Genomic DNA, 27,241 nt, shown 5'->3' with positions numbered 1-27,241 from the left:
AAAACACTCGCATCCTCAAATTTTATGACTACACAAGACTAGTCCAGCAGAAGCGACAGTCTTTTATGGCAGCCAAGGCCCACCTTCGTGAGCTGAAACTTCCCTATGTATTGCTGTATCAAGCCAGGCTGAGGGTGGTGTACCAATCCCGTATGCTATTCTTTGAGTCGCTAGAAGATGTCTTTAACTGGATGGATGAAACAGTGAAGATCCAGCCCGGACGCCGCTAAGGTTGGAATCGGATTCCTCGTCCAGTGAGGTCGTCCACAGCCCACCCAATCACAAAATCAAAGGAACTAGGAGGTTGAGATGTAGACGCCAATCCTGCAGCGATCCCAACAGATCCACTTTGGTTCCCTGGCCGGGATCTTCAGCCTCATAGGTACGTCAGGACTCTCCCGGGTGGGAGACTGTTGGGGAAACTTGCTCAGACCGACGAAGCATGAGCGGGGGCTAGTACCTTTGTTCGACTCTCAATAGTTGAGGGGAATGCCCGTTGACTATGGGCAGGTTATTGGGGAAACAATGGCGGGGGCGGGCAGGGGGCTCCCATTGGGATCCGCAAGCCACCTTCGCCGCGACAGATACTTCAGCAGTTTTGAGATATAGGGGGGCTTCGGAGGAAGTTGGGATACACATGTTATATGTTTGCACTGCGTCACTACTACACATGGCAACTATTCTCACACTGGCATATAGTTGTCCCACACATCAAAGTCACAAGACTTTTAGATGGTAGTCACTATGGATAGGGCGTGACTTCAGGCGGGGGACCTCCGAATAGTGAGTTGGAACATCAGAGGAGCACTAGATAAAGTCAAAAGAGGGGCTATACTCCAACAGGCCAAATGGTACCGCGCAGACATCCTGATGCTTCAGGAGACGCATTTAATGGGTACTTCAGCATTGCGTCTCCTCCGCTATGGCTATGTTTAAGTGTACCACTCTGGCTTCACCAGGGGGTCCCGTGGGGTTGCGATTTTAATTCATGGTAGTGTCTCATACCAGCATATCAACACATGGACAAACATCCAGGGAAGATACGTATTTATATGGGGGTACCATGTATGAGGAACAAGTGGTATTGGGCTGTATATATGCCCCCCGCTGCTGCAATGGGCGTTAGTCGAGCGTCTCACGACCCTGTGGGCAGATATACCGGAAGTATTGGCAATATAGGGGGGGAGAGGAATGATGTAATGGACTTGGCCATAGATAGATAGGGAAATTCCAATGTGCTCTACGGTACCAAAGTGAACTCCCTGGCGACGGGGACTGGGATGGGTGGATCTATGGAGGCGGCTGTATGTTGAGGAGCAGGGATACACTTATTTTTCAACAACACATGATTCTTACTCCCGTCTTGACTATATATTTATACCGATAGGAGCTGTGGAGATTCTCCCAAGGGGTCTGTTCGATCACTCCCCAGTGATTCGGACAGCGGAGTTGGGTCCTGATAAACAGCTCTTTTGGTGGCGTCTCTCCTCCTGGCATCTGCAGGATGAGGAATATCGGGATCACAATCGAGCACTACCTGGATATAAATGTGGGAACAGTCGCAGAGGCTGAAATCCTATGGGAGGCTATGAAGCCCACCTTACGGGGGTAGACATTTCATTCTGCGCGGCAGCACGTCGAACATGGCGGAAATAGCTTCTGCGATCGGAGGCCCATATAATGGAACTAGAGCAGAGCAGTAGGGGCGAGGGAGGGAATCGGGTGCTCTGACAGCTGGTGCTGGCGCGACAGTCCCATGCTGACACTCTGATAGATGAGGCCCGTCTTGCGTGGCTGGCATCCGTAGCAGAATTTACCAATGCGGTGACAAGTCCAGTAAATTGCTACATAGACTGTGTCAAGGGTCCTTGCATCCGCAGGTTCTTCCTAGCGTACCGGGTTCAGATGGGAGGGCTCTTAGTGACCCCTCCCCCCTTTGTAGAGCTATAAACCCCTAAGGAACTACTTTCTGGAAGACATGATACACCGTTTCATAGCTGACTTACCGCCTTATGCCCACTCGGATGAGGCTCGAGCAGACCTTGACCTTCTGCTCACTGAAGAGGAGCTTTGCACAGCCCTGGGTGATTTGAATTCTGGAAATGGTTTCCCATGCGAATTCTTTAGGAAGTACTTTTCTAAATTGGAGCCTCATTTTCTTCGAGTTCTAGATGAAGCTAGAGACCGAGGTTATCTGCCACGAGACTGGAGACACGCAGAAATAGTTGTATTCTATAAACAGGTCGGCCCGCAGACCAACACGCGTCATACCGCCCCATCTCACTATTTAAAGTTGAGGCAAAAATATTGGCCAAAGCATTGGCCAATCAACTCCAACCCCATATAACCAATTTGATCCATCCAGACCAGGCTAGATTTATCCCCCAGAGGGCTAGACGTCATAACAACCGACAAACGCACATGGCTATAGCCACTATCCAGGGAAAGGGAGTACAAGCCGGCCTTTTGCTGGCATAAATGCATAGGGCGTTTGACTCCCTTAGCTTGGTATACTTGTTCGCCCTCTTAGATCGTCTCAACATGGGGCCTGATTCCTGTCATATTTAAAATTGTTATCTACAGTCCTCACGGCGTCGGTGCGTGTTGTGTGATCCACCTCCTTCACATTTCCAATTGGCAGGGGTACCCGTCTCTTTGCTCTAGCCATGTAGCCCTTAGTGGCGCGGGTACGGATGGATGAGCAGGTGGCGGGATTTAAGTGGTACCATGGGCTCTTGGATCGCGTCGCATTATATGCGGATGATGTCTTATTCTTTTTAATGGACATCAACAAGACAGGACCGAGGCTGCTTCAGAGAACAGACATGGCTGCCGGCTTTGTTCCTTCACATAAAGATATACTAAACACCGTCAGACACTGCATAGGGTGGGTTCTTGCACCATGTTACACAAAAACTTAGGAAAGAGGCCTTGCATTGTTAGTAGAAAGAAATGCTTGGTGTCTGGGTTGATTAAGTACTTTGAAGCCATGGACCAAAGATTCAAACACCCTTTCTGAAAGGGCAGTTGATGAATCGGCCTAACGCTGTCACTAACAAGAAGAGTCGGCAAACGGGCCATGTTTGATCAGATTTTGAAGAGAGGTGGGCTCGTCAATAGTCAGTACAGCTGGGCTTTGCAATTTTGAAGCACGAGGGTCAGGGCAGCTCAAGCCAGCGACGCTAAGAACATAGGATGGTAGTGGTCATTACTGCACATATTGGCATTTTCAGCACCACTTTATTTACTGCTCGCCATTCAATTTTTTCCCCGGTAAATGTTGTCATGGTCAAGCCTGCCATAATTTGCTTTGTGAAAATGTGCAAAAAACGCATGCACGTGAAACTCGGTGTTGTGAGCATCAAGTTCTACATGTCATGCCCCATTTTCCAATTAAAAGCTGCTAACAGGATGTATTTACCACAACTTGTAAAAATACCTCACTCCCATCCAACTCATTTGTAATCAAGGGATAAGCAAGTCTTTCTATGCTAGGGGCTCTGTTAAAATTGCAGTCCTACTTTTATGTTCATACTATGTCTCGTTTTTTGCTTTACTCCAGACATCAGAGGAATTCAATTTATGGTAGCTAGTTAGGGATTATTACTATTTCTGGTGTAGTTGAATAGACTTCTGCGACCAGATACTCCTAAGCACTGTGAAGAAGGTACACTGTTATTATTATCATTTCTTGCATCACATAATCACGAAGTCTCTAGAAAGAAATTGCAATTTTGTAGACAGCAGGTTACCTATTTAGGTCACCTCCTGTCTAAGGAGGGACTATCACTCACATCAGATCGCATTCAGACTATTTTAGATACTCCTGTGCCCCATACTCAGAAGGATGGCCGTGCACTGATTGGCCTTACTTCTCTTTTTTTAGGCAGTGGATCCCCAGTTTTCCGCACATTATTAAACCTTTGTTGGCTCTTTTTGACAAAAGACACTCCAATGCCTTTCCCGTGGACTACTGAATGTCAGAGTGCCTTCCAACGGTCACGCCAAGCTCTTTGTTCTGCACCAGTATTCGGAACTCCAGACTGCACTCATTAACAAGAGCATGTGAGCTTAGTATAGACTTACTTGTCAATATTTTTACTGATAGCCAGTACGCATTCGGCACACAATTTTGGTCGCTTGTGGAAAGAAAGGGGTTTCCTCAACTCACATGGAACACAGATAGCGCATGGAGAATTAGTACATAATCTTCTTACTGCCCTAACCTATCCTAAGAAAGTGGCAATTGTTAAATGTAGTGCACACAAGAAAGTGACTGATAAAATAGGAGCAGGTAATGAATTTGCGGATCACACAGCCTGTGAGACCGCAATGCAGCGCAGTACCACCTCCATGTATGTGGTGAAGTCACAATCTGCCTCTGCTGATGAAGTAGATCAATGGTCTGAGCAGGGAACACTGGATGATGAGGGCTGTTGGAGGAATAAAGATATGACCAAATGGAAGTTACCCACAGCCTACTTATACCCCATGATTCACATGGCACATGGGCCGGCACATGTTGGTGCATCCTCAATAGCAATAATCCTCATGCAAGTTTGGGATCATCCTGATATTGCCGGCACTGCTCAATACCACATACACGATCTGGCCTTACGCCACATGAAATTGTTTTTGGCAGGCCCATGAATATTTGGGGGGTCCCTAAGCCTCGCCCTACACACGATGCTCCCCACGTGTTGATGAGTGACTATTTGTCCAAGTTAACCGACAGCTTGTCTTCTATTTAACAGCAGGTACGGGAAGCTCTTCCAGACAGGTCGCAAGGTTATGGACACAATTTGCGCCCTGGCGACCAGGTGATGATCAAAGTCTTTCAACGGGTGAATTGCTTGGAACCTCGCTGGCGCGGACCGGAACAAGTCTTCTAGGCTACCAGAACTGCAGTGCGAGTGACCAACAGGTAGAACTGGGTGCATGTTATACACTGCAAGAAAGTTCAATTTGCCTTGGTGGAACCTATTGCGCTGAAAGATCACCGCGACATTCTGATTACCGAGAAAGGGCGAGCTGCGTCACCTGAAGGACCTGAGGAAGTTTTCCCGGACCACACGATCCCTGGTACATCTAGATATCTGCTTCTATCCAAGAAGAAAGACATTTAATCGCAAAAAGAGACTGTTTGAGCCACTGTCCTGGGTGGTTAAAGACTGACTACAAAGGGGGGTAGCCTTTTAGTGACTACTCGTCTCAACGTTAGTGAAGAAACCAACGCCTGCCCAGGACCTTAGGGCACCATCTGTTCTATTGTGTGCCGACGAGATGAACATACCTGAGGAGAAGAAATTGAATGCTGAAAGATTCTGCAGCAAATACACAATGTTTGTTACTGGACTAACTTCGCCTGCTGTTATCATTACTGTAATAATGGGGCTGTAGAGGAAGTAGCTCCGGCTCGAAACTTACTGACTGCTACTACTCCGGTCCCCACTGAACATTATTTCACTCTTCCCTATCATGAGAAGAAGCACCATATGTCGCATCTCAATAACACTTTCATATAAATGTTGCATCATACTCATAATGCTACGAACACTACCAACTGCTGGGTATGTGGAATGATAGCAGCTCATCAGAAGAAGGGAGGACCGCCTTTAATTCCCTTGCCATTCTCGCATAATGGCTGCTGTAGAGCCTGGTTCGCACTGTTGTGGACCTCTGAAATTGCTAATATTACTCTAGCTGATGTAGGAGGACTTAACGCAAAACTTGATAAAATGTGTTACCCCGATGAGGAAGGGGACCCACAAGCCATAGGAACTGTATGGGAAATGGAGGAGTATCGCACAGGAAATTTCTTCACAGGTTATGTTTTCCCCAACACTCGAACGGCCAAGGGTAGCGGGCCTTCTGTTATCGCTGTTACCAGAGACCGAGCAAATCTTTGTGTGAGCAGTTTTGGCAGTATCCCAGTGAGAAAAAGTGACTGTACTACAGTATTGAACATTACTGGAACAAACAATAGCAGTTTTCTATCCTCACACAACACTTACTTCATTTGTGGAAGTGAAGGTTACTATCATCTACCAATCAGATGGTTCTGGAACATATTTTCTGTATGGGGTCTGAAAATATTGTCGGCCTTATTTATAATTATTGCAAATCTCTTCACTTGTTGTTTATGTATCCAATGCGGGCCAATGCTTTGTTCCCCTCTGTATTTTCACTTGTACTACTTGTCTACCATATAAAACGAATGTCCAAAATGTAAATGCCCGTTGAGCAATAGACCGAGAAGTCAGCGATATGATGCTAATTGATATACATGATATTTATCGTACCCCTTTTGAAGCATAAGAAAATGTCTTAGCTTATGCTATAAGGGTCGTCTGCGGAAATGTGTAATATTTTACTTAGCATAAGCGACAGCCATTTTGGTTGTGGTGTCCATTTAGTTTCCTGCGTAATTCTCCCGTCCTCTGCTGCTCGTCTTTTCACTCTGCTTGTGTTATCTATTTTAGTTGACTTCCTGACTCAGCTAAAAGCAATGGGTTTGTAGCTGCCAGTGCACCTGGTCTCAGATGTTAACTGTCAACCATTTACTGCTGCCATAAGCATTTCTGCTCCCCCTCCCACTTTGCTGACCAAGTGGTTATTCATCTGCCCTTCTTTGCTACTAACTATTTCTAAAACTTGTTCTTCCTATTTCTGTTTACATGCTTACATTGCAGTAAACCAGTATAAAAGGGACACAGTTTGTGAATTCAGTGTACTACCTCCTGCAGCACGAGAGTGTTTTTATGGACGTGGTCCCACTCATGAGTGATTAACAAACTTGTTATTTATTACAACTCCAGTGCCGATCTCTATTTTGTTGGTCTTTGAACCCGTGGACAAAAGGGTGACCCTGCACCAGTGTACCCCTAAAAAGGTACATTTCCACAATCGAGTATCCATTAGAAAGTAACTTTGGTGTTCATCACAAAGTCTTTGATGTTGTGGTTTCAAAACATGATCCAGGCTAGCAACTACTGAATAGTATTCCCTTCTGGTTGCTGTAATCCCACCACGAGCGATTACGTCAGTGGGATTAGAACAATTACACTGTGAAAGACTACCTCATACTGCCATTAAAACATCTTTACAGCTATAACCAATCAACATTCTAGCAGGATTAAGTGATCTTGCAATTTTAACTCCTTTATTACATTAGATCAAGTAAATGCAGAACGCCAGTCTCCTTTCTGTACCGTTCTATTATCAAAATACATTTTCAATTTCAAGTATTTTTAAGTCATCAGCTTTCCCCACAACATTCATGATCAGCCCAAGTACCCCATCAAAACTAACACTGCCAGAGTTTAAGACAACATGTACATGTTTATTTCAACATTTGAAAGATTGCATAATAGTGAATTTCAGGATGTCCGTTCAGTGGGAGGGGCACCAATGTGTAAACTGAAGCAAGTCATTAGCTGGAGCATTGAATAGGTAGAGATAGTATGATTGCCTTATTTACACACCAACTGTTTCCACTTGGTTTGGAATACAAGTAAAACCAGTATGTTTCTTAATCCAACATCTGATGGTGTTTGCCATCTGAAACAAGTTCAATAATGCAGGGTTGATTTTATTAGACTATTATTCTGGGTAAAAGTAATGCTTTCCCACCAACACACTTCTCTGAGCATCACCAGTAAGCTGCTTGACTGCACTGGAGTAATTCTTGAGTAATAGAAGGTCCACCTCAATTACATTTTCTTAGCTGCAAAATCACAACTGATACTTTAAAGGTCTGACTCCCACTTTCAAAGCTAGCTTTTATTTCTGCTGGCATCAATCATGCTCACTACGCAGTCAACAGGGAGTCATTGGGCGAGAAAATAGGGATTTTAAAGAAACTCAAATCCGCAGATATTCTGCTACAAAGACTGTGAGGATACGACATAGATTTTCCACGGTGGGAGGGTGGAGATTTTCCTCAGTATCATCCATGGTATGCCATACGTGCGGGAAGGGTGTAGCAATAAGGTGGAGAATTGGGACACCTAATAAGAGAAAACAAATCACATGGAATTAAACAAACAGAGTGAAAAATGTTCTAGAAATAAATTGTGAAGACATTCTATCATTTTTGCAGTTTCTAATAATCGGTGATCAATTTTATAGCTATTTTAAAATTACAAGTCTTAAATGGTAAACAATTATCAGTACTGCCATGAACGAGCAGAAAGATAAACAAATAACCATGTGCAACACGTTTTATTGGTTGTGCAATGTATCATCTCCTGGAAATCAGATATTAAACGTGAATATTTTTTTTTATGTTACAAAACTAATATCTATTATAGGTTTGTTTCAGTTAGCATACCCAGGCCACATTTTTAACAAAGTGCATGTTTTATTTTTTGTGCATGAGATGCACATGTTCATGCGTTTTATTTGCTTTAAGAAAATCACTGAAATCCAGCTGTAAGTTATGATCTCCGTTGCTGTTTAAGCAAAGTAATATTTTCATAGGTTCCTCAGCTGACGCAAACTGTTGGAAATGACCATCTTTTGTGTGGTATCACCCCAGATGTTTGCCTTGACTGTTTTTGCTAGCTGTAGAACTCTGTGCACTTTACCCCCACTACGGAGGTAAAGCACCAATGTTGCCCCTCTCAACATGATTTGACATTGACATACACCTGATTGGCATATTTAACTTACCTATAAGTCCCTAGTATATGGTGCTGAGACGTTTAACTTACAGGTCCTGGTTATGCCTTAAGTGGACTGCAGCATTTTTATGCCATCCACTATAGTGACAGCGTAACCACGGATGCAGACCTGCCACCCGTAGCCTGGTGTGAAAGTTTTGACTGCAAATTCGACCAGTCAAAATAAACCTTTTTGACAGGACTACACCTTCTTTGTGAATGTTAATAAGTCATCCCTGAGTAGGTCTAACTGCTCATAAGTCAAGGTGCATGGTATTTAAAAGTAGGACATGTGAAGGTTTAATGTTAAAAATGTCCTTACAGTGAAAAAGCCCTAAAGGCTATTTAGACTGTAGCAGTGTTGGCTGTCCTAACGGCAAGCATAGGGGTACAATATTACATTTGATAATGCTATCTCAACCTGGGAAACAGCAATAAAGTTAATGTTGTGACTTTTTAAAATATGTATTAAAAGCTAAATTCACTGGTAAAGTCATTTGTAATAAAAATTTTAGAACAGGTACTTCTAGAAAATTACCTGTTACCTGCCTGAAGTCTCTAGACGCCCGTTTGTAAGAGCTTCCGATTGTCACCCAGGAGCTGAATAGTGCCTTTGATGAGGTTTGAACTTGCTCCCAGAGCTGAGACAAAGGGCTTGGGTGTGGGGAGGTGTTCTGTTTCTCTGGCAGGCTGATAATCTGGGCTGTGCCAAGGAACTTAATTTACTTCATAAACGTCTATCCTGTAACAGGCAGATGTAGCTAATACCTAGACCTGCCCCTTTATTTTGCCCCTCCAGGCAGTAAGGCACCAGGCTCAGTGGGGGAAGAGCTTCTACCGGAACTGGTTTAGACTGACCATAGGGGAAGGTTTCATTTCCCTGGCCACACTTCTAGGGTTGGCACAAAAACTCTGCACAGAGGAAGAATGATTCTGCCTCATTTTCGGCAGAGGGGGGCACTGTGGGATTGTTTTCAGTAGGACACACACAAAGGGCTGCAAAAGTGGGTAAGGTTTCCCAGGAATTTTTACTTCACTGGCTAGGGAGGGGCCAGTAGTCAATCCCACCCACAGGTTGGTGGCAGGAATAAATGTAGCACCCACAGTACCCTCCTCAGAACATTATCTGGACTTATGGAAGAACAAACAAGCATTGAAAATGCAGTAGGTCTCACCTTTGATTATTTTAAAGCCATTTGCTTTGCTAATGGTGTTGTACAGCAAAGCAAATGGCTTTAACTTAATAAAAGGCAAGACCTATTGCATTTTCAATGCTTGTTTTCATCTGCTTCTAATCTTGAATTATCTGTCTTTACTGTTTTATCAGACACTGCCAGGTTCACTCGAAACAATACCCGACGTCCTGCTCACATAGCAGACTCACCAATCGCTTAAATAGACACCGAGTTCAGCATAACTACTGCTCTGAATCTACATGGCCATATTTTCACAAATCAATTGCACCTGTAAATTCAATTTACATAGGCAAATGGCTTGATTTACAGTTGTAAATTCACACTCAAGATAATTTCTACATTGGTAACATTACCGCAGTATGGCGTAACTTTATGCAAGTTGACATTTTCTCCCATCAGCAAGGGGGTTCGAGGCAAGCATGTCTCGCACAGTTTGTGAACACGAAAAGTTTCGTAAGTTTTTCGGTTGTCACAAACCCCTACGCAATCTAAAATACTTGAAACTGTTGACGACTTATTAACTTCCTGAGTAAAATGGGATTAAAAAACATTCAAAAAACAAGAACAGTGATTGCCTAAGAGATTTCTTCACGGGCCACAACATATGTTGCTGATGGGCAATTAAAAATAACTAAATGGGAAATTTCATTAACATTAATACCCTTCCACATGCACGGCTGATCACTAGAGACGGTACTACATGCAGAACAGCAACTGCATAACTGCAATTGGGAAATTACAAAACTTTTCCAGGAGTACTCTTGGAAACGATGATGGATTTTACAGAAGCATTCTTGAAAACATTTTTAAATCCCAATACTTAGTAAATCTGTACACATACGGTGCAAAACTGCGGGTGCAGATTCACAAATTGTTTGTGAAACAGGCCCCGTAGCGCGCACAGCACAAGTAACAGTGCCCTGTGAGATGTAATATTTATTGTTCCACAGATCAGGAGCTATACAGACAATCCGGCATTTTGACTCAAAGTGAGCTGTTAGTACACACCTTGATATTTATACTCTAATTGAAGCTTTATGTACTACCAAAATAAATAACGCAAATCATGTTTATGAAGAAATGGTGTTTCATGGGCAGCACGCCTCATCGGTATTTAAGTAGCTATCAATCGGGGAAACCGTGGAACTTTATCTACTGCATTTTACACAAAACAAACGTCAACCAGCTTGGAGTGACTATTAAATACATTTACAGAGAAGAAAAACAAGGCAGTTTCATCATTCATGAGTCAGAATACGTTGAGGACACAGCAGCAGTACCTTAATTGTACCTAAACCTTAATTTTAAAATCTAACTCTACACTCTGATCCACACACCTCAAAAGAAAGTGTGATGTATACAGATTAAAATGCATTTCCCAGTATTTGTAAGATCGGTGTGCACAAGGCAATGTGAAAATCTGCCAGTCAGATGTGCATTATTAACCCTTTCCTTAACCACGACTTCTAACCCTCAAATCCCGCCCCATGCTACGTCATCGTTTACCTGCTGCCACGCACGCTCCGGTGCAGGAAAGGCCGCGAGAACTCGCTGGGCGTGTAGTCCGCATGTATTACAAAATCCAAGTGCTCTGCATCCCTCGAGAGTCCCCGGAGGCGTGAAATGAGCGGGACAGATGGAGAAAACATGAAATCTCCACATAGCAGCTGGTAGAGCGCATTTCACGCAGATGAGCACCGATAGCGCAATGGGAACCGCCGGCAGTAATAATGCGCCAGACTGCACTCGCTTCGTTGGATTTCATCCACAGAGGTACAACTCTTTAATATATTTACACTTTATCTGCACCAAATTTTACCGGTGCCTGATAATCTTGATAACTGTAGAACCCCATTTCTCGAACTTTGCAGCCAGGGCTGGCCTTTGCAATGAAAATCGGCGCCTCCGCTCACCTGCCGTCTTTATTGTCTGTATGTTAGAACAAGCGCGGTACCGCAAAGGCAGCCGCGTGTTTATTTTCACATTGCACTTTCAATTTAAGTGAATGCACGATGTTAAAATAAACACGCGGCTGACTTTGCCAATGCCAAGTGAGAAGAAAAAAGTGCGTGGGGATTAATGAAGGAGAGAATGTCACGCCACCGGTAAACGATCCAATACCGGTGGGCGGGGCCAAAAGGAGACAAGGCGGCAACAAGGAGGGACTAAGAAGCCTCCTTTACAATCGGAAGCCAGCGTTTTGCATGCAAGATGACGCAAACCAATCAAAAAGATGGGTGGGGCTTCAACTACACCTCCGAGAGCTTTGGAATCTGTATTGAATTCAAGAAGCTATCGTATGACGAGAGCATCGCATGCGCGCTGCTTTCGCTAGCCGAGACCTAAAAAAACACTGGACTTGTTGTCTATCACCTGAGAAGAGCCAATAAGGCCAGACCAGCTCTTCCTCTTGTACCCAGGGCAAAGAAGTGGACTCCAAGAGCCACAAGGCTGGCCATCTGCTTCAACTACAGGAGGGCTATGACACGCTACAAGAGGCTTTTCCTGAAATTCCCCAGCTGACCACTTCCAACTGGACCTGCCCTGGACCCTTGCCTCTCCTGGATTGAGTATTGACCCCCGAGTGCTGATCCCAAGGTCCTGGACCCTTGGCTGGTGTCAAAGTGTGCACTTCCAAATAAATCCTGAAACCTGGGAATTTGAACCTTAGGGCCAGGACCAACTTGCCCAGCCGATTGGACCAAGGTGCTGGGCTAAAGATGCATGTTGCTCCCTCTCAGAGCTTTTCTGCAGCAGCAAACCGGATTCTGCAGGACCTCGTGGAGAAGGATTTCAGTCTTGTGGAGCCCTCTTTGGCTACAGCCTGCAACCTTACTCCACTTGAAGATTCTGAGCTCCAAAAAGTGACTTCGTGTGAAGGTAGAAATCTTCCCCTGGCACAGGCGCGAGAAATATCCAGTTGGTTCTCAGGGAGCGAAATGTAAAGTTCTTCTGCTTGGAGCTTTCCCACCAAAAATCAACGGCTTCACCAAGACCTCATCCTGCGGCTATCCGACAACGTGGAACCCTCTTTGGCTACAGCTTGCTGCCTTGCCCCGGTACAGACTTTTGACTTCCATCTCCGAGACTAAATCCGAAGGTACAACTTGCGACTGGGTCAAACCTGGTTTCTGTATCCGAACTGCACTACATCGTGGTCAGCCTAAACTTGCACCTAGGTACCAGTCAAAAGCAAGCAGATGACCTCCGTTAGCTCTTAATGCTTTTTGGTGCTATTTTTAACCTTAAACTTAAAAAATTCATAACTCTGGTTCCACTTATTGGATTTTAGTCGTTTTGGTGTTATTTTATGTATTAAAATGTACTCTGTTTCTCTAACTTGGTTTGAGATTTTTTTTGTTTGTTTGGGGGAGCTTTGATCCAAAGTGTACTCATTCTGAGTGAAACTGGCTACTGTCCCATCAACTCAGGTTAAAGGGTGACAGGTCCTAGTAACAGCAGATTAATATTACATGGGGAAAATACTTTTAACCTGAATATTGCCCGTTGACAAGGAACAACTTCACACCGGCCCAGGATGGCATTCGGGAAACTGACAAGGCAACTGCTCATCACAGAGGTGGTCTACCAAACTAAACATTCGTCTCCTCCGCAAGGGTCTTCCGAGACCACAATGGACCTGATCCTCAAAGAGGTAACTTCAAAGGGTCAAAGGTTAGAGACGATGGACGCGAAAATGATAAACCTCACCACCGAAACAAAGCCCATCTGAGTTGAGATCTCTCGTTTCCATGACAAGGTGTAGACGCTGGACCGCCGCTTGTCATCTCTCGAAGCCAGGGTCAAGCTTCTGCCAGACAAGGACCTGGAACTTTGCGATTTGCACAATGAAACTGTGGACCTTGAGGATTGAAGCAGCAGGGATAGCATATGCTTCTTCAGGATCCCTGAGAAAGCAGAAGGCGCAGATGCCGGAGGCTTCTTCGCAACTTCTTGCCAACCCTCCTTGGGATTGCCTTTTCAACCCTGCTTGAGATGCAAAGAGCGCATAGAATAAGATCATTGCAGGCCTCATCTCATCCGAGACCTATTATTGCCTGCTTTCTTCAGCACGAGCAGATAACTCAGATCCTGACAGCGGCAAGGGCTCACAGGCCCTGACTTTGATGGTCACAAGATTCAGGTGGCAGCAGAGATTTCCAAAGACAAGTGATCAGGGAATGGCTTTCCTCTCCCTCCGGCCTCTCCTCTGCAAATTGGACATCAAGTTCGGCCTCTTCAAGCCGGCATGCATGTGGATCACCATGGATGGCAAATCCCAAAACTTTTTTGATCCAGGGGAACTGCAGGCCTTTTTGGATGGACTAAATGAAAGGGCCATGAACACTTCCCAGTGCGCTCTTGAACTCTGCTGTGGTGGGGGACCGTATCGTCTAGAGGAGCTCTTAAACACATCCATGAGGGCCCCAGTACAAGGACAACAAGCATTTGCAATGCAATAGGTCTTGCATTTGCGAGAGTTTAGGCTATGGGCATTGTTAAATGCCTTTTATTTATGCTTTAAAAATCAACACATAAATAAAAGGCATTGTCATTTACAATGCCAATAATAATAATAATAATAATAATAATACAGAAATTTATTGAGCGCGAACAGCTACCTCTGGGGAGGTGTCCCGGCGCTAGCGAGTCCCACAACAAGAGTAAGTAGTCAGGAAGGGGGGCAGGATTATTGCGTAAAAAGCCAGGTTTTTAGGAGTTTCCTAAAACTTGCTTCTGAAGTAGCGGATTGGATGGCAGGAGGCAGGGTATTCCAAAGTTTCGCCGTGCCGGCCGAGAAGGATCTGCCTCCAAGTCTCGCTTTCCTTATGTGCGGTACAGTTAGCTTGAGTAGGGAGTTTGAGCGTAGCTCACGTTTTTGGTGGTAGCGAGGAAGTCGGAGTTTCAGATAATTTGGACATGTGCCTTTTAGCGCTCTGAAAGCCAGGGTTAGCACTTTGAACTTAATTCTGCTTGCCACTGGTAGCCAGTGCAGCTCGTGCAGATGCGGAGAGATATGCTGCCTAAAAGGGACCCGTTTTATTAATCTCGCAGCCGCATTCTGCACGATTTGTAAGCGTTGCACCGCATATTTAGGTAGACCAAGATAGAGGCCATTAGAGTAATCGAGTCGAGAGGTGATTGTTGCGTGAACAACCGTTTTCCGGCACTCGAGTGGTAGCAAAGGCAGAAATTTCCGCAAATTTTTGAGTTTATGCAGGCAGCCCGTGGTGAGCTGTTGTATATGCGGCAAGAAAGACAACTTCTCATCCCATTTTACTCCTAGATTTTTTGCATGGGGGCTGGGAGATGGGGCAGGGCCCATTTCCGTTGGCCACCACAGATCCGGAGGGGGATGTTTGGGGTTACCAAAGAATAGCACCTCCGTTTTGCTCGCGTTCATTTTAAGTTTGTTTGTGTTCATCCACTTGGCCACGTCTTGCAGACAGCCCCTGATTTTGCTAAATGCTGCCTCGGACGTGTCTGTGTATGGGAAGACTAATTGCGTGTCGTCCGCGTAGGATATTGCCTTGACCCCCCATTTGGCAATCAAGGTGAAGAGTGGGGCCAAATATACATTAAACAGCAGGGGGCTGAGTGCCGACCCTCGTGGGACGCCACACCAGAGATTTTTTGGTCCAGAAGAGAAGGGGCCCAAGGCCACTTTCTGGGAGCGATTAGTGAGGTAGGAGAGTAGCCAATTGAGAGCTTTGTCTCCAATACCTATGTCCTTAAGTCGGGTCAGCAATCTGCTGTGATCTACAGTATCAAAAGCAGCTGATAAATCCAGGAGCACCAGCATAGCTGATGCCCCTGAATCTAAGGACCACCTGATAGACTCGGCAACCTCAATGAAGGCCGTCTCGGTGCTGAAGCCGGCCCTAAAGCCCGACTGAGTTTCATGTAGGGCGCCGCTGTCTTCAATAAATTTGTTAAGCTGCCGCTGGATTATTTTTTCAAGCATTTTGCCGGGGGCTGCAAGGAGAGAGATGGGTCGGAGATTGTTCAGATCATCCGGTGCGCCTTGGGGTTTTTTTTTCAGCGGGAGGAGTGTGGCCTGTTTCCAACAGTCCGGAAACGTGCCCGTAGCAATGGACGTGTTCCATATGTGTAGGAGGGGAACTGCAATTGCTTCCGACATTAGTTTCCACAGTTTAGGTGGGCAGGGATCGTCCGGTCCTCCCGATTTACATTTTTGTAATTCTTTTACTGCTTCAGAGAGGGTAATAGGCTGAAATTGATTTAAAGGGGTAATAAGGCACTCAGAGACTCTTAGCTCATCCATTAATGTCGGCTCAGGGTCCGTAAAAGTGTCATAGACTTTTAAAATTTTGGTATCAAAGAAGTCTGAAATGGATTCGCAGAGATTTACTGAAGGGATGATATCCGTCTCGATAGCTCTGGGCTTGAAAAAGGATTGAACAATCTTGAATACTTCTTTGCTTGATTGTAGGATGAAGGCCTCAAAGAAGTTTTTCTTGGCTTTTTTAATAGATAAATGTAGAGCATGAAGGGCTTTTTTATAGCTAGATTTGGCAGCGTCGCAGTAGTTATCTCGCCAAAGGCGTTCCAGTCTTTTACATTTACTTTTTTCGGCCTTGAGTTCAGGGGTGAACCACGGTGCAGAGGGAGATTCTCTTCGTGATGTGGCAATACTGGCCGGCGCTATAGAATCCACTGTTTTGCTTATCCACAAGTTCAGAGAAGCCGCATCGGAATTAGCATCTGAGGTAAGGGGTATGGGGGTCGCGCGAAGTGCTGGGCATAATTTGTCCGCTGTTAGATTGTCCCATTTTCTCCGCACATAGGATCGCTTTCCAGTGCTCTGAGATTGGGTGGGGATTGAGATGGTCATGGTAGTTAGGTAGTGGTCCGTCCAGAGCAGCGGTAGCGGAGAGGAGGCTGTTGTGTTTGGTATGTTGGAAAAGAAAAGATCGAGCATATGCCCTGCCCGATGCGTGGTGCCTGTAATAGCTTGAGTCAATAGCTCAAACTCTCGTAAATGCGAGACCTATTGCATTGCAAATGCTTGTTTTTTTAAGGCAGGTGACTACACAAAACGGACGCTGTTACACTGTGGCTAACCAGGCCCTGATCTTTGATGTACTTTTATTCATCTGGAAATAGTTTGACGATATTACATTAGAATGTATAGATCGCACAAGGGGTGGAGGGGGGGCTTACGAAACGAAAGCACCATTACGTCGTAGGTATTTTCATTTTACTTTTCACCATCTTTATTCGTAGAACTTCGGTTGTCCTATGGTATCTATATGTTGCTCATTTAAGCCTGCTCCGTTTTTGCGTTCTGGAAGTTGTAGCTGTGAAATTCCTGTTAAAAGCAGTGAATTACATACTTTGCATGGGGGGGGGAGGGGAGGGGGGGGGGAAGTCAGGTGCCGGTATTTTTCAATTATTCCGAATAGTGAGTACCTCTACTACTGCAGTCCTAGTGCAGGCACTGTACAAGTACCAGAATGCAAAGAGCAAAACAACGCTTCGTTCACCCACATTGAACAACCTGCGCTCGATTTTGTGTAGATTCATTACTAAATATTATTAAGGCATGACGTTTGCAGTCGTCTACTTGATTTCACAGTCCGGTGCAATCGAATATTTTACTGCAACAGATTCAGTTGAAGTGAACCGAGACTGTAACTCCCAAAATGCATCAGCAAGTTAAAGTCCAAAGCTGTACCCATGATATACCCCTGACGACGTGGAATCACAAGCAAACAGTAATTTAAAAAAATAATCGGACATGAGCCTGAACGCGATGCAAAGGTGCTGTGTACATACAACAAATAACCACATAAAAAAATGTCTCACTTCAAAATACATACAGACCAGGAAACCCGATTGTGAAGTCACCTCTCGCGCTGGGAAAATAAGGGAGAGGAGATAGATATATAGTCAACTCACCAAGGAACAGACAGAATCCGTTTCAGAAAACCGGGCTGATTTAGTTCATGAATTTCTTCTTAAGTTACTTCCAGACGTTTGACAGCAATCACATGGCTCCCGGGTTTAACCCGTTAAGTGCCATTCCACCGGCAGCTTGAGTTACTGGTTTGTTGTTTCCATGGACTTGAAACCGACAACAACACGAAGGGAAAAAAAACAAGCATTGGCCGCACGCGCGCCTCGCGTTTAAAGTTAAAAAAAACAAGACAAGCCCGGAGGAGCGTGGCGCGTGCGCGCTTGGGGGCGGGGGAGCGGACCCTGTGAAGTGCTCCCAAAAGGCGGATTGCATGGCGGCACGATGTGCGTGATTGTGCGCGTGCTAGCCATGCAATCCGCTTTTTGGGAGCACTTTTAAAAGCCCCTATAGTCTCGCTTTGCGATTGCTTACGCGATAGCAAGGCGAGACCTAAAAATCATTGCATGTAACGTGATAGGGAGAAGATATTAAAAGTGGTGGTAGAACACACACAGGACAGAGGGCGCAACAAATCCCACTCACCACTAAAGCGGAGCATGCCCGAGTCTGATGGCTGATGTATTGGATGCAAATATTGATCCCTCAGAATTTCCCCGGAATGAAAACTAAGTATAGTAGACTGCATGTTTATTGATGGGGTCACTTTTCTCCAACTCTGACTCATTTGTTCATTGTAGTTCATTATTAAATGTTTGATATTCGAGCCAGCCCATTTTTAGATCGGCAAAAATAAACATGCACTTCCCCCTCCACCTTCCCTCCTGCAGAATACCATGCTATGTTATGCTCCACTTGGTCACACAATTCACAGATGTCACAAAAAACTACACTCCGCCCCCCCCCCCCCCCCCCCCCCCAAGCATACAACCTATGGGGGTGTGATTCATATGACTGCATTTCTCCCCAATCCCGTCGGTGCATTGTCTCGCCTAGTGCTGAAATAGTGTGTACTGTCTCTTCTTCAATTGCTCTTCCACTCAGCTTGTAGGCATTGGAGCAGGCCTGCTTGCAGCCTCTCTTTCACGTCATTGTCACCCACCCTCTGATCTTTGCCATTGTCAATGTCCTGAACTCTTTGTAGGTCCTGCTCCCCACAACCCTCAATTCCTCTCTATCACAGGGCCTCGGCATTCCGGATGTGATGGCCCCACAGGTGTAGACCCGCTGGACGTTAATAGGACACGCAGTGCAGTTTACTTGATTGTATGCTTGGTTTTTGGTTTTCGCATAGCATTGTGTTTATTCATGCTTGTTCTGTTATTTTTCCCGCTAATACTTGTTCCTTTTCTCTTTTTCCTCTCTGTTAGACCTGGCACCATTGGCGTGAGTCTCCCTTCCTTTTTTCGCTGTGTCTCCTCTGTTTTTGCTGGTTATAGATGCTCTGGGCGCTGTGCCGCTGCCATTCAGTGCCACAGCGCGAATGCTCCCTTTGTAAAGATGACATATGAATTGGTACATCCATGATTGGCTTATTCAGTTTACCTGTTAGTCCCTAGTAGCGTGGCCGGTGTGTGCCCATGGCTGGTAAACCGAATGCTGCTGGTGGGCCTGCAGCACTGGTTTGTGCCACCCACGGAAGCAGCTTGTAAAGTGTGTCTCAGACCTGCCACTGCAGTGTCTGCGTGCAGTCCAGAACTGCCATCTTGGCTATGAAGTGCACCCGCTTCCCAGCCCCTAAACCTTCCCTTGGCATCATGTAAGCCCCCCTTATGATAGGGCGCATTGTATGTGTAAGGTAGGACATGCCCTGTTGTATGTAGCATGTCCTAGTAGTGAATTACACCCAATTTCGTTTTTTCACTACTGTAAGGCTACCTGTTCTCCATAGGCCAGAATGGGAGGTCTGGGCTATTACATCCTATAGTCCTAACTGACCCACAGAACATGGTAGAAAAACGAATCTAGTATGCCTGAGCTCAGAATATTAAAATACATCTTTTAGGGAAGGTTATTTTTATATTCTGTGTTTGAAACTACCACTTTTAGAGTATAGGTACTTTCTTGCCTAAGCCTTCCAGTTGCTCTGCTATTATGGGTATTGGCTGTCTGGTTTTGGAGGGACAGGGCAGGCTGAGTCAGACCTGGGTTGAATAGAGCGACCTGCCTAGGTGTGAGGGGAGGGGTAGCTCCTGCACTTGAATAGGGCTGTGCCTGGCAAGGTGAAAGCTGGCTCCACCTCCCACTGTGCGTCTGAGGCAGACCCCCTCTTTCTGAAAGGAAGGATGCAGCCTGATCAACAAAGTGCTCCAGGGCTGGGCAAAACTGGTTCTGGCTGGGTTCAGAGGCTTGGGACCCCTAAGAACAAAGACTTTGGGGGTATAAATATTTGTGCACAAACCCCTACAATTGGTATTGCTCCTGGATAACAAGAAGAACCTCTGTCCGTGTGGCTACAGGAATCTGCAAGAGAAGGACTGTCCTTGTGCCTTGTGTGCTGTTTCTGGGACTGGCCTGCAGCTGTTACTACTGGACTTCAAGAAGAGGAAAGGAACTTTGATTGGACTTTTATTTCTTTTGCTACAGCAACTACCCAAGGGCTAGGAGAGAGCTAGCCTCCTGCTGGAGTCTCAGGCACATCAGACTTCACCATCAGCCTCCTGTTTCCTCCCAGCGAGGATTACTATCTGCAGGTGAGGCTCCTGTGTGTTCCAGGACCTCTATTTCTACTGTTGAGAAGAGAGCGCTGAAAATCGTCGCTAACCTCCGTTAGCGAGCCGCTGCAGCTGGTGAGCGTGAGAAAAATCGCCGCTCCGCTGTCGCCGAGCTCTCGCTAACCCCGAAGATCGTCGCAGCACCTGTCTGCGGGCCTGAAAATGCCCGCTATCCGAAGATCGTCGCAGCACCTGTCTGCGGGCCTGAAAACGCCCGCTATCTGAAATCATCGCAACAGGATCATCGCAGCGCGGACGCCGAGCGTTCGTCATTTTCCCCGCATCGAATCCGGATCGTCGCTTCCTCGCGGAGCGCCATCTTTGTCAACGCAGCAAGATCGCACACGGAACAGGCTCGGTGCATCATCCTCCCTTCGCGGCAAGGATTTCATCGCATCACCGGCTTAGCGTGAGGAAGTTGTCGCTTTGTCCTGCCCGCAACCCAGCGCACCATCCTCCCTTGCGGTAAGGATTCAACGCATCGCTGGTTAGTGTGAGGAAGTTTAACGCTACAACGCCTTAGCGACATTTGTTGCTTTGCTCCAGGAACCAGATACTTTGTGAGTAAAAGGGTCGCAGAGACCCCTGCCTTGAACTAAACATCATTTTGTGCATCCTGAACTATTTTTCCTTGCAGCATTTCTAAAGTAATTATATTTTTATAGTATTGTGGATTTTTACTGTTATTGGTCTTGTGATTAAGTCTATATAAAAATACCTATTTTTCATAACTACTTGAGTGGTGTCCATTTGTAGTGTTCCTCCTTATATTACTGTGTATGGTCATAAATGATTCACACACTGCCTCTGAGATAAGCCTAGCTGCTCGTGCTACGTTACCACAGGGTTGAGCAGGGGTTGTCAAAGGGTGTAGGCTGCTTACTCTGACTTAGGAAGAAGGGTCCCTACTTGGACAGTGGCCAGCCATTGCCAACTAGAGACCCCCATTTCTAACATTGGTGGTCAGCGGTGAGGATCTGGACTTGCATTTATGATTGCATACAGTAATTATAGTGTACACTACTAGTGAGTGCAGACCATAACACAACCACGTACGTTTTTGAGATTTTTGATTCTATTTTTGATCGATATTGCCAGTTATTATTACAATGGCCAAGCCCAGATCCAATGCCTCTGAGGATCTCTCCTGGGAAGAAGAGAAATTAGACACCTACAATGCCAAGCAGCTCAAATATTTTTGCAAACGCTTAACAGTCCCTATCACAGGTCTCACTAAAAGGGAAGAGTATTACATGGCGCTGAAGGCCTGGTTAGAAGCCAGGGATGCCCCAAAGAATGTAGAAGAGCCTGTGGAGGGAGGAGAGGATGCAGGAGAGCGGCAGGACGAAATTATAGATTTGGTAGGGGATAAAGCAGTTTCCAGCCCGGGCACTAGTGTGTCCTCAAGGGGCCTGACTCCAGAAGAGATGGAGGACAGGGAGAGAGATAGGCGGCATAATATGGAGATGGCTAAGCTTAAATTGGATGGTCAGAGAGACCTAGAGAATAAGAAGTTGGAAGTTGAGATAATGAAGATGAAATTTGAACATGAGAACATTTTGAGGGAGTTGGAGATTAAGGCCAAGAGTATTGAGATCTCCCCCTCTGGTGGCAGCATACCGGTAGTGCATAATGAGAGTAGAGTGTATATACCTAAAGAGGTTATTAAGGATTTTCATAAAAGTGAGGATATTGGGCAATGGTTTGCCGCTTATGAATTAGCTATGGTGTCCCACCGGGTCCCTGAGAAGGATTGGGGAGCGGGGTTGTCGGGGCGCTTTGTGAGTGAGGGGAGGGATACCTTGTTGGACCTACCCCCAGAAAGTAGAATGATTTATGCCCACATGAAGGAAGCTTTGATTACCCGCTATGGTTTGACCCCTGAAATGTACAGGCAGAGATTTAGAACTTGCAAGAAGAAAGAGGGTACCACGTGGGTAGAATATGTGTCTTTTTTTGGCAGAGCAATGGAGCGCTGGGTAAAAGGCAGCAAAGTAGGAACTTTTGAGCAACTGTATGACTTGATTGCATGGGAGCATTTTTCTAGTAACTGTTTTCCTGAGCTACGCCAGCATCTGATAGATTGCAAGCTGACTAACCCTAGGAAGCTTGCTGAGGAGGCGGACCGCTGGGTGAGCACCCGGGTTCGCAAGGGTCCAGTGGGAGACTTCGCCAAAGGTGGGCAGGGTCCCCAGCAGAGAGGTGGGGGGGACAGGGGTAAACCAAGGGAGTTCCACCGAGGGCCCCAAGATAATTCCCAAGGGAACCAGGCAGTGGTATCCCAGCCTCCCCCGGATAAGAAGCCCGTGCCTCCAACAGGTAATCCTGTTCCAAGGAGGCCCCCTACTTGTTTTAAATGTGGCCAGGTGGGCCACAGATACTTTGACCCCCAGTGTCCCCAAAAGGATACTCCTGCACCACCCCGTGCACCGCCCCGCCAGCTTGCTAGTGTAGCCCTGGGGGAGGAGGAGATGGGTTCCCCCGGTGGGTGGGACCCCGTAGAGTTGATCCTTGTCTCACTAGGAGACTTTGAAATGGTTCCTAAGCCTGCACTGCCTGATAACACTAAAAAATACAGGCAGTGGGTAACCATCAATGGCCATAGAGTCTCTGAGGGACACAGGAGCCAGTGTAACTGCTGTCAGCTCCCGGTTGGTGTCCAAAGAGCAGGTTGTGCCCCATGCATTCTACCCAGTAGTGTCTGCAGACAACACAGAGAGCCACTGTGAGGTGGCTCAGGTTCCTTTTGAGTGGGGGGGGGGGTCTCAGGAACTCTTCAGGTAGCTGTGAGGCCCGCCATGCCTGTGGACTGTCTGTTGGGCAATGATTTGGAGAACTCCCCGTGGGCTACGGTGGAGAAGAGAGCTCACTTGCAAATGTTGGGACTGCCTGAGTGGGCATGTGCTACCACTCGGTCCATGGCAGCCAAAGAGAGTATTGAGAAAGACCTGGAGCCTGAGAATATGGCCCAGGTCCCTGCCTTAGAGGGAGGGAGCAGGGGGCGCGGGAAACCGGCCCCCTTGGTTCCCACGGCCCAGGAGGGAGCAGACCCTGAGGGGGATGCCCTGGAGCCTACCGGGGAGCAGAGTACCGACCTGGGGGACCTGCCTGAGCTGACCCAGTGGCAGCATGAAGGGGGGCCCACCAGGGAGGAGTTTTGTGAACAGCAGAGAACTTGCCCCTCTCTTGAGGGTATGCGGCAACAGGCTGCAGCCCAGGCAGCAGGTGATGTGTCCGGTTCACATCTGATTTATTGGTAGAACAGTCTCCTGTATAGCGAGCCTAAGGTTGCTGAGCCGGGGTCAGCCCGTGTGCTGGTGGTACCCGAGTGCTTCAGAACCTTCCTACTGGGGTTGGCTCATGACATCCCATTGGCAGGACATCTGGGGCAGACTAAGACCTTTGAAAGGCTGGTCACCCACTTTTATTGGCCCCAGATGCGCAAGAGTTCAGATACGTATTGTAGGACCTGTGAGACTTGCCAGGCAAGTGGGAAGAGTGGGGGGAAGATCAAAGCCCCACTCCAACCCTTCCCAGTTGTTAGCACCCCATTCGAGCGAGTGGGCATCGACATTGTGGGGCCTCTGGACCCCAAGACAGCCATGGGCAACAGGTACATCCTGGTCTTGGTGGACCATGCCACCCGGTACCCTGAAGCCATCCCGCTCCGGACAGTGACGGCCCCCGTGGTGGGACGTGCACTGATGGGGATCTTCTCCCGTGTGGGGTTCCCCAGAGAGGTGGTGAGCGACAGGGGGACCAACTTCATCTCCCAGTATATGAAGTCCCTGTGGAAGGAGTGTGGGGTGACTTACAAGTCAATCAAAGACTTCATGCCAGTACCCTCATACAATACCATCGTGCACAACGCATCCCAAGGGGATTAAGAATTTCACTAAAGCCATCACTGTGCAAGAACGATCCGAAATTTATAGAGAGATGGTACGGCATTTTGAACAAGTGCTCACTTGACCTTATCCTCTTGATTATTGAGGAACTATCCAATATTCTGGAGGAACTTAACAGAGAAATTGGTCAGCTCAAACAAGAATTGTCTACCAAAATGTCCTCTGAGGAACTTGCACAAACATTGGAAGGCATTAATGAACAACTCAAAAAGCACACACAGGAGATTAATGAAAGAAAGCTCCGCAAGTTTCGAAGGGACACCATTGATTATAAACTGGGTGAGGTCTACAATTGGGCTGAAGTCTATGCTCGCAGACGACAAAGCAGACCCTTTGGAAAAACTACTGACACTGATACATCTCCAGCTTCTAGTGATTCAGATAACACCAGGAACAGACCTAAACCCTACAGTCATGTGGATAAATCCTCAGCAGGCACGCAATTCACAACTGAACCAGTATCTACAGCCACCCCTACATCTTCAACTGCGGTTCCTTTTTTAGAGACAGGCTTACCAGACAACGCAGACCCAGGAGGGGCAAAAAACGGAAGACCAGTGGTACCATCCTTGGACAAGAGAGTCACAAGGAGTCATCGATAAATGAGCGCGATAATTTGGTGATTAACATCTCTTCAGTGTCTTTAGACCATTTCCAGACACAATTGCTTCAAAAAGGCTCATCCTTCGTCCCCACTTATTGTTCTAACCAATTAGAGACCGAGGTCAGTTTCCATCGCTTCATGCGTTCACTAAGACTTAGGAACTTTTTTGATAACGTTGTGATTGACCCTCAGCCACAATCCACCGACACTTTGGCCGGTTTGAGAATCAAAAGTACATATACGGCACCTGTCAGCCACAAAGTACTTGACACTTTTGAAACCCTTGTCAAACGTGATCTATCAAAGTTATACAAACCACACAAAACCATTCACCGCAATTTGACTGTGAAAGACAGAGCACTTCTTCAAAAATTGGCTGACAATCCAGATCTTACGTTCCTTAATGCTGATAAAGGGGGTGCTTTAGTCGTAATGGATTCTTCCCATTACAGACTTAAACTGGATGAGCATGTACAAGATCTTACTACTTACTCCGCACTGGATAAGGATCCTACAACTGACATTCAACTAACCTTACATGAGATCGTGGACAAAGCGGTCCGTTGTGGCACCATTGGAGAAAAAGAACGCAGATTCTTCACCCAGAATTTTCCGACACGACCATCTCTGAGAATGCTACCTAAGATTCACAAAAGTCTCACCGATCCACCTATGAGACCGATCGTCTCCACATGTGGTTCACTGCACGAACCCGTAGGCAAATACCTTGATCGACATCTCCAACCTTTTGTACAACAAATGTCAACCTATGTACGAGATACCACTCATTTTTTGAACATCATTCAACAAAGTGACATTAAGTGGGACACCAATACTCTTTTTTGCACCATCGATGTAACATCATTGTACACTTCTATCCCTCATGATCTAGGCATGGAAGCCATTGAATTTTTTCTTTTACAATCCTCCATTTCTGAAGACCTAAAGGTTTTCATACTTGAGTTACTCCATTTTACACTTTACCACATCTATTTTTGTCACAGTAACAAGTATTACCTGCAGTCGAACGGTACATCCATGGGCAATTGTGCCGCTCCTTGCTATGCACAACTGTTCATGCACAAGTTTGAACTTGATCATATTCTCAACAACTCACAATGGAAACCTCACATGCCTTTATTCCTAAGGTACATTGATGACATTTTCTTAATTTGGAGAGGTCCTGAACTACTTTTGAAAGAAGCAATTAAAGCTCTCAACGGGATAAATGATCGTTTGAAGTTTACCTACAACATTCATAATGTTACTATCAACTATCTGGATGTACTGCTGTACATCAAAGGAGATCGCATTGAGACTACTCTTTACAGAAAAAGCACAGACAGAAACAACTTGTTGCATTTTTCCAGTTTCCATCAGCCTTCGCTTAAACATCATCTACCATATTCTCAATTCCTTAGGGTGAAAAGAATCATTTCTGAACCTACGCTTTTGTCACAAGAAAACTTGAACATGGAAAAACGCTTCTTTGATCGAGGGTACCCCAAAGAAATCGTATCAACCTCTCTGGAAAGGGTGCAATTTAAATCCAGATCAGAACTACTACATCAAAAAATCCACGTCAAGATCTGTTATGGTTACCAAATTTTCAACCATGAGTTATAACATCAAAAAAACCATTTTGAAACATTGGCCAATGTTACAAATTGAACCTGACTTTAAAGACATATTTCTGGAAAGACCACTTTTCGCATACGAAAGGGGCAAGAATCTGATGGAGCTTTTGCGTTTCCAGCCACCCAGCGATTCAGTTTGTCCTTACAAAGGTACAATTCCCTGCCATAACTGTGGCCATTGTAACTGCATTATCAAAGGCAATTCGACTCAGCATCCCACACAGGGTTACAACATCAAATTACATGTCACAGCTACATGTGACTCCAAAAACCTTGTCTACATGCTCAAATGCCCGTGCGGCCTAGTATATATTGGTAAGACTGAGAGAAAAATTAAGGTTCGATTAACAGAACACAAAAGTAACATCCGCAATAAAAATACCAAGTCTACAATAGCGATGCACTTTCTTGCTAAAAGTCATAACATCAGCCAATTGAGATTTCTGGTTTGTGAGGTGGTACCGATTAAGGATCACAGAGACAATCGCAAGTACCTAATCCAGAGAGAAACGGCTTGGATCTACAAAATGAATGCTCTGGTCCCACACGGACTCAATGACCGCATTGAACTTAGTTGTTTCCTATAAACATTGCTCTGCATAACCAGTTCCTTGGAACTTCTATACCTCTTGTTTTCACT

The 27,241-nt window shown here is 45.9% G+C and overlaps 1 protein-coding gene across 1 annotated transcript in view; it reads right to left on the bottom strand.

The window, feature by feature from the left end:
• Window positions 1-7,321: 7,321 nt before the first annotated feature.
• QPCTL (glutaminyl-peptide cyclotransferase like) overlaps window positions 7,322-27,241 on the bottom strand; it is a 687,611-nt gene continuing 667,691 nt past the window's right edge. The window contains exon 7 of the mRNA XM_085625556.1: window positions 7,322-8,009. Within this exon, the coding sequence (XP_085481682.1) occupies window positions 7,864-8,009 (146 nt within the window). The 3' untranslated portion in view covers window positions 7,322-7,863. The remainder of the gene's footprint in view (window positions 8,010-27,241) is intronic.

Source organism: Triturus cristatus, chromosome 9 (genome assembly GCF_964204655.1).
Source record: "Triturus cristatus chromosome 9, aTriCri1.1, whole genome shotgun sequence".
Taxonomy (NCBI): domain Eukaryota; kingdom Metazoa; phylum Chordata; class Amphibia; order Caudata; family Salamandridae; genus Triturus; species Triturus cristatus.
The sequence above is the reverse complement of the archived record's forward strand: the minus strand, read 5'-3'. Positions and strand labels throughout refer to the sequence as shown.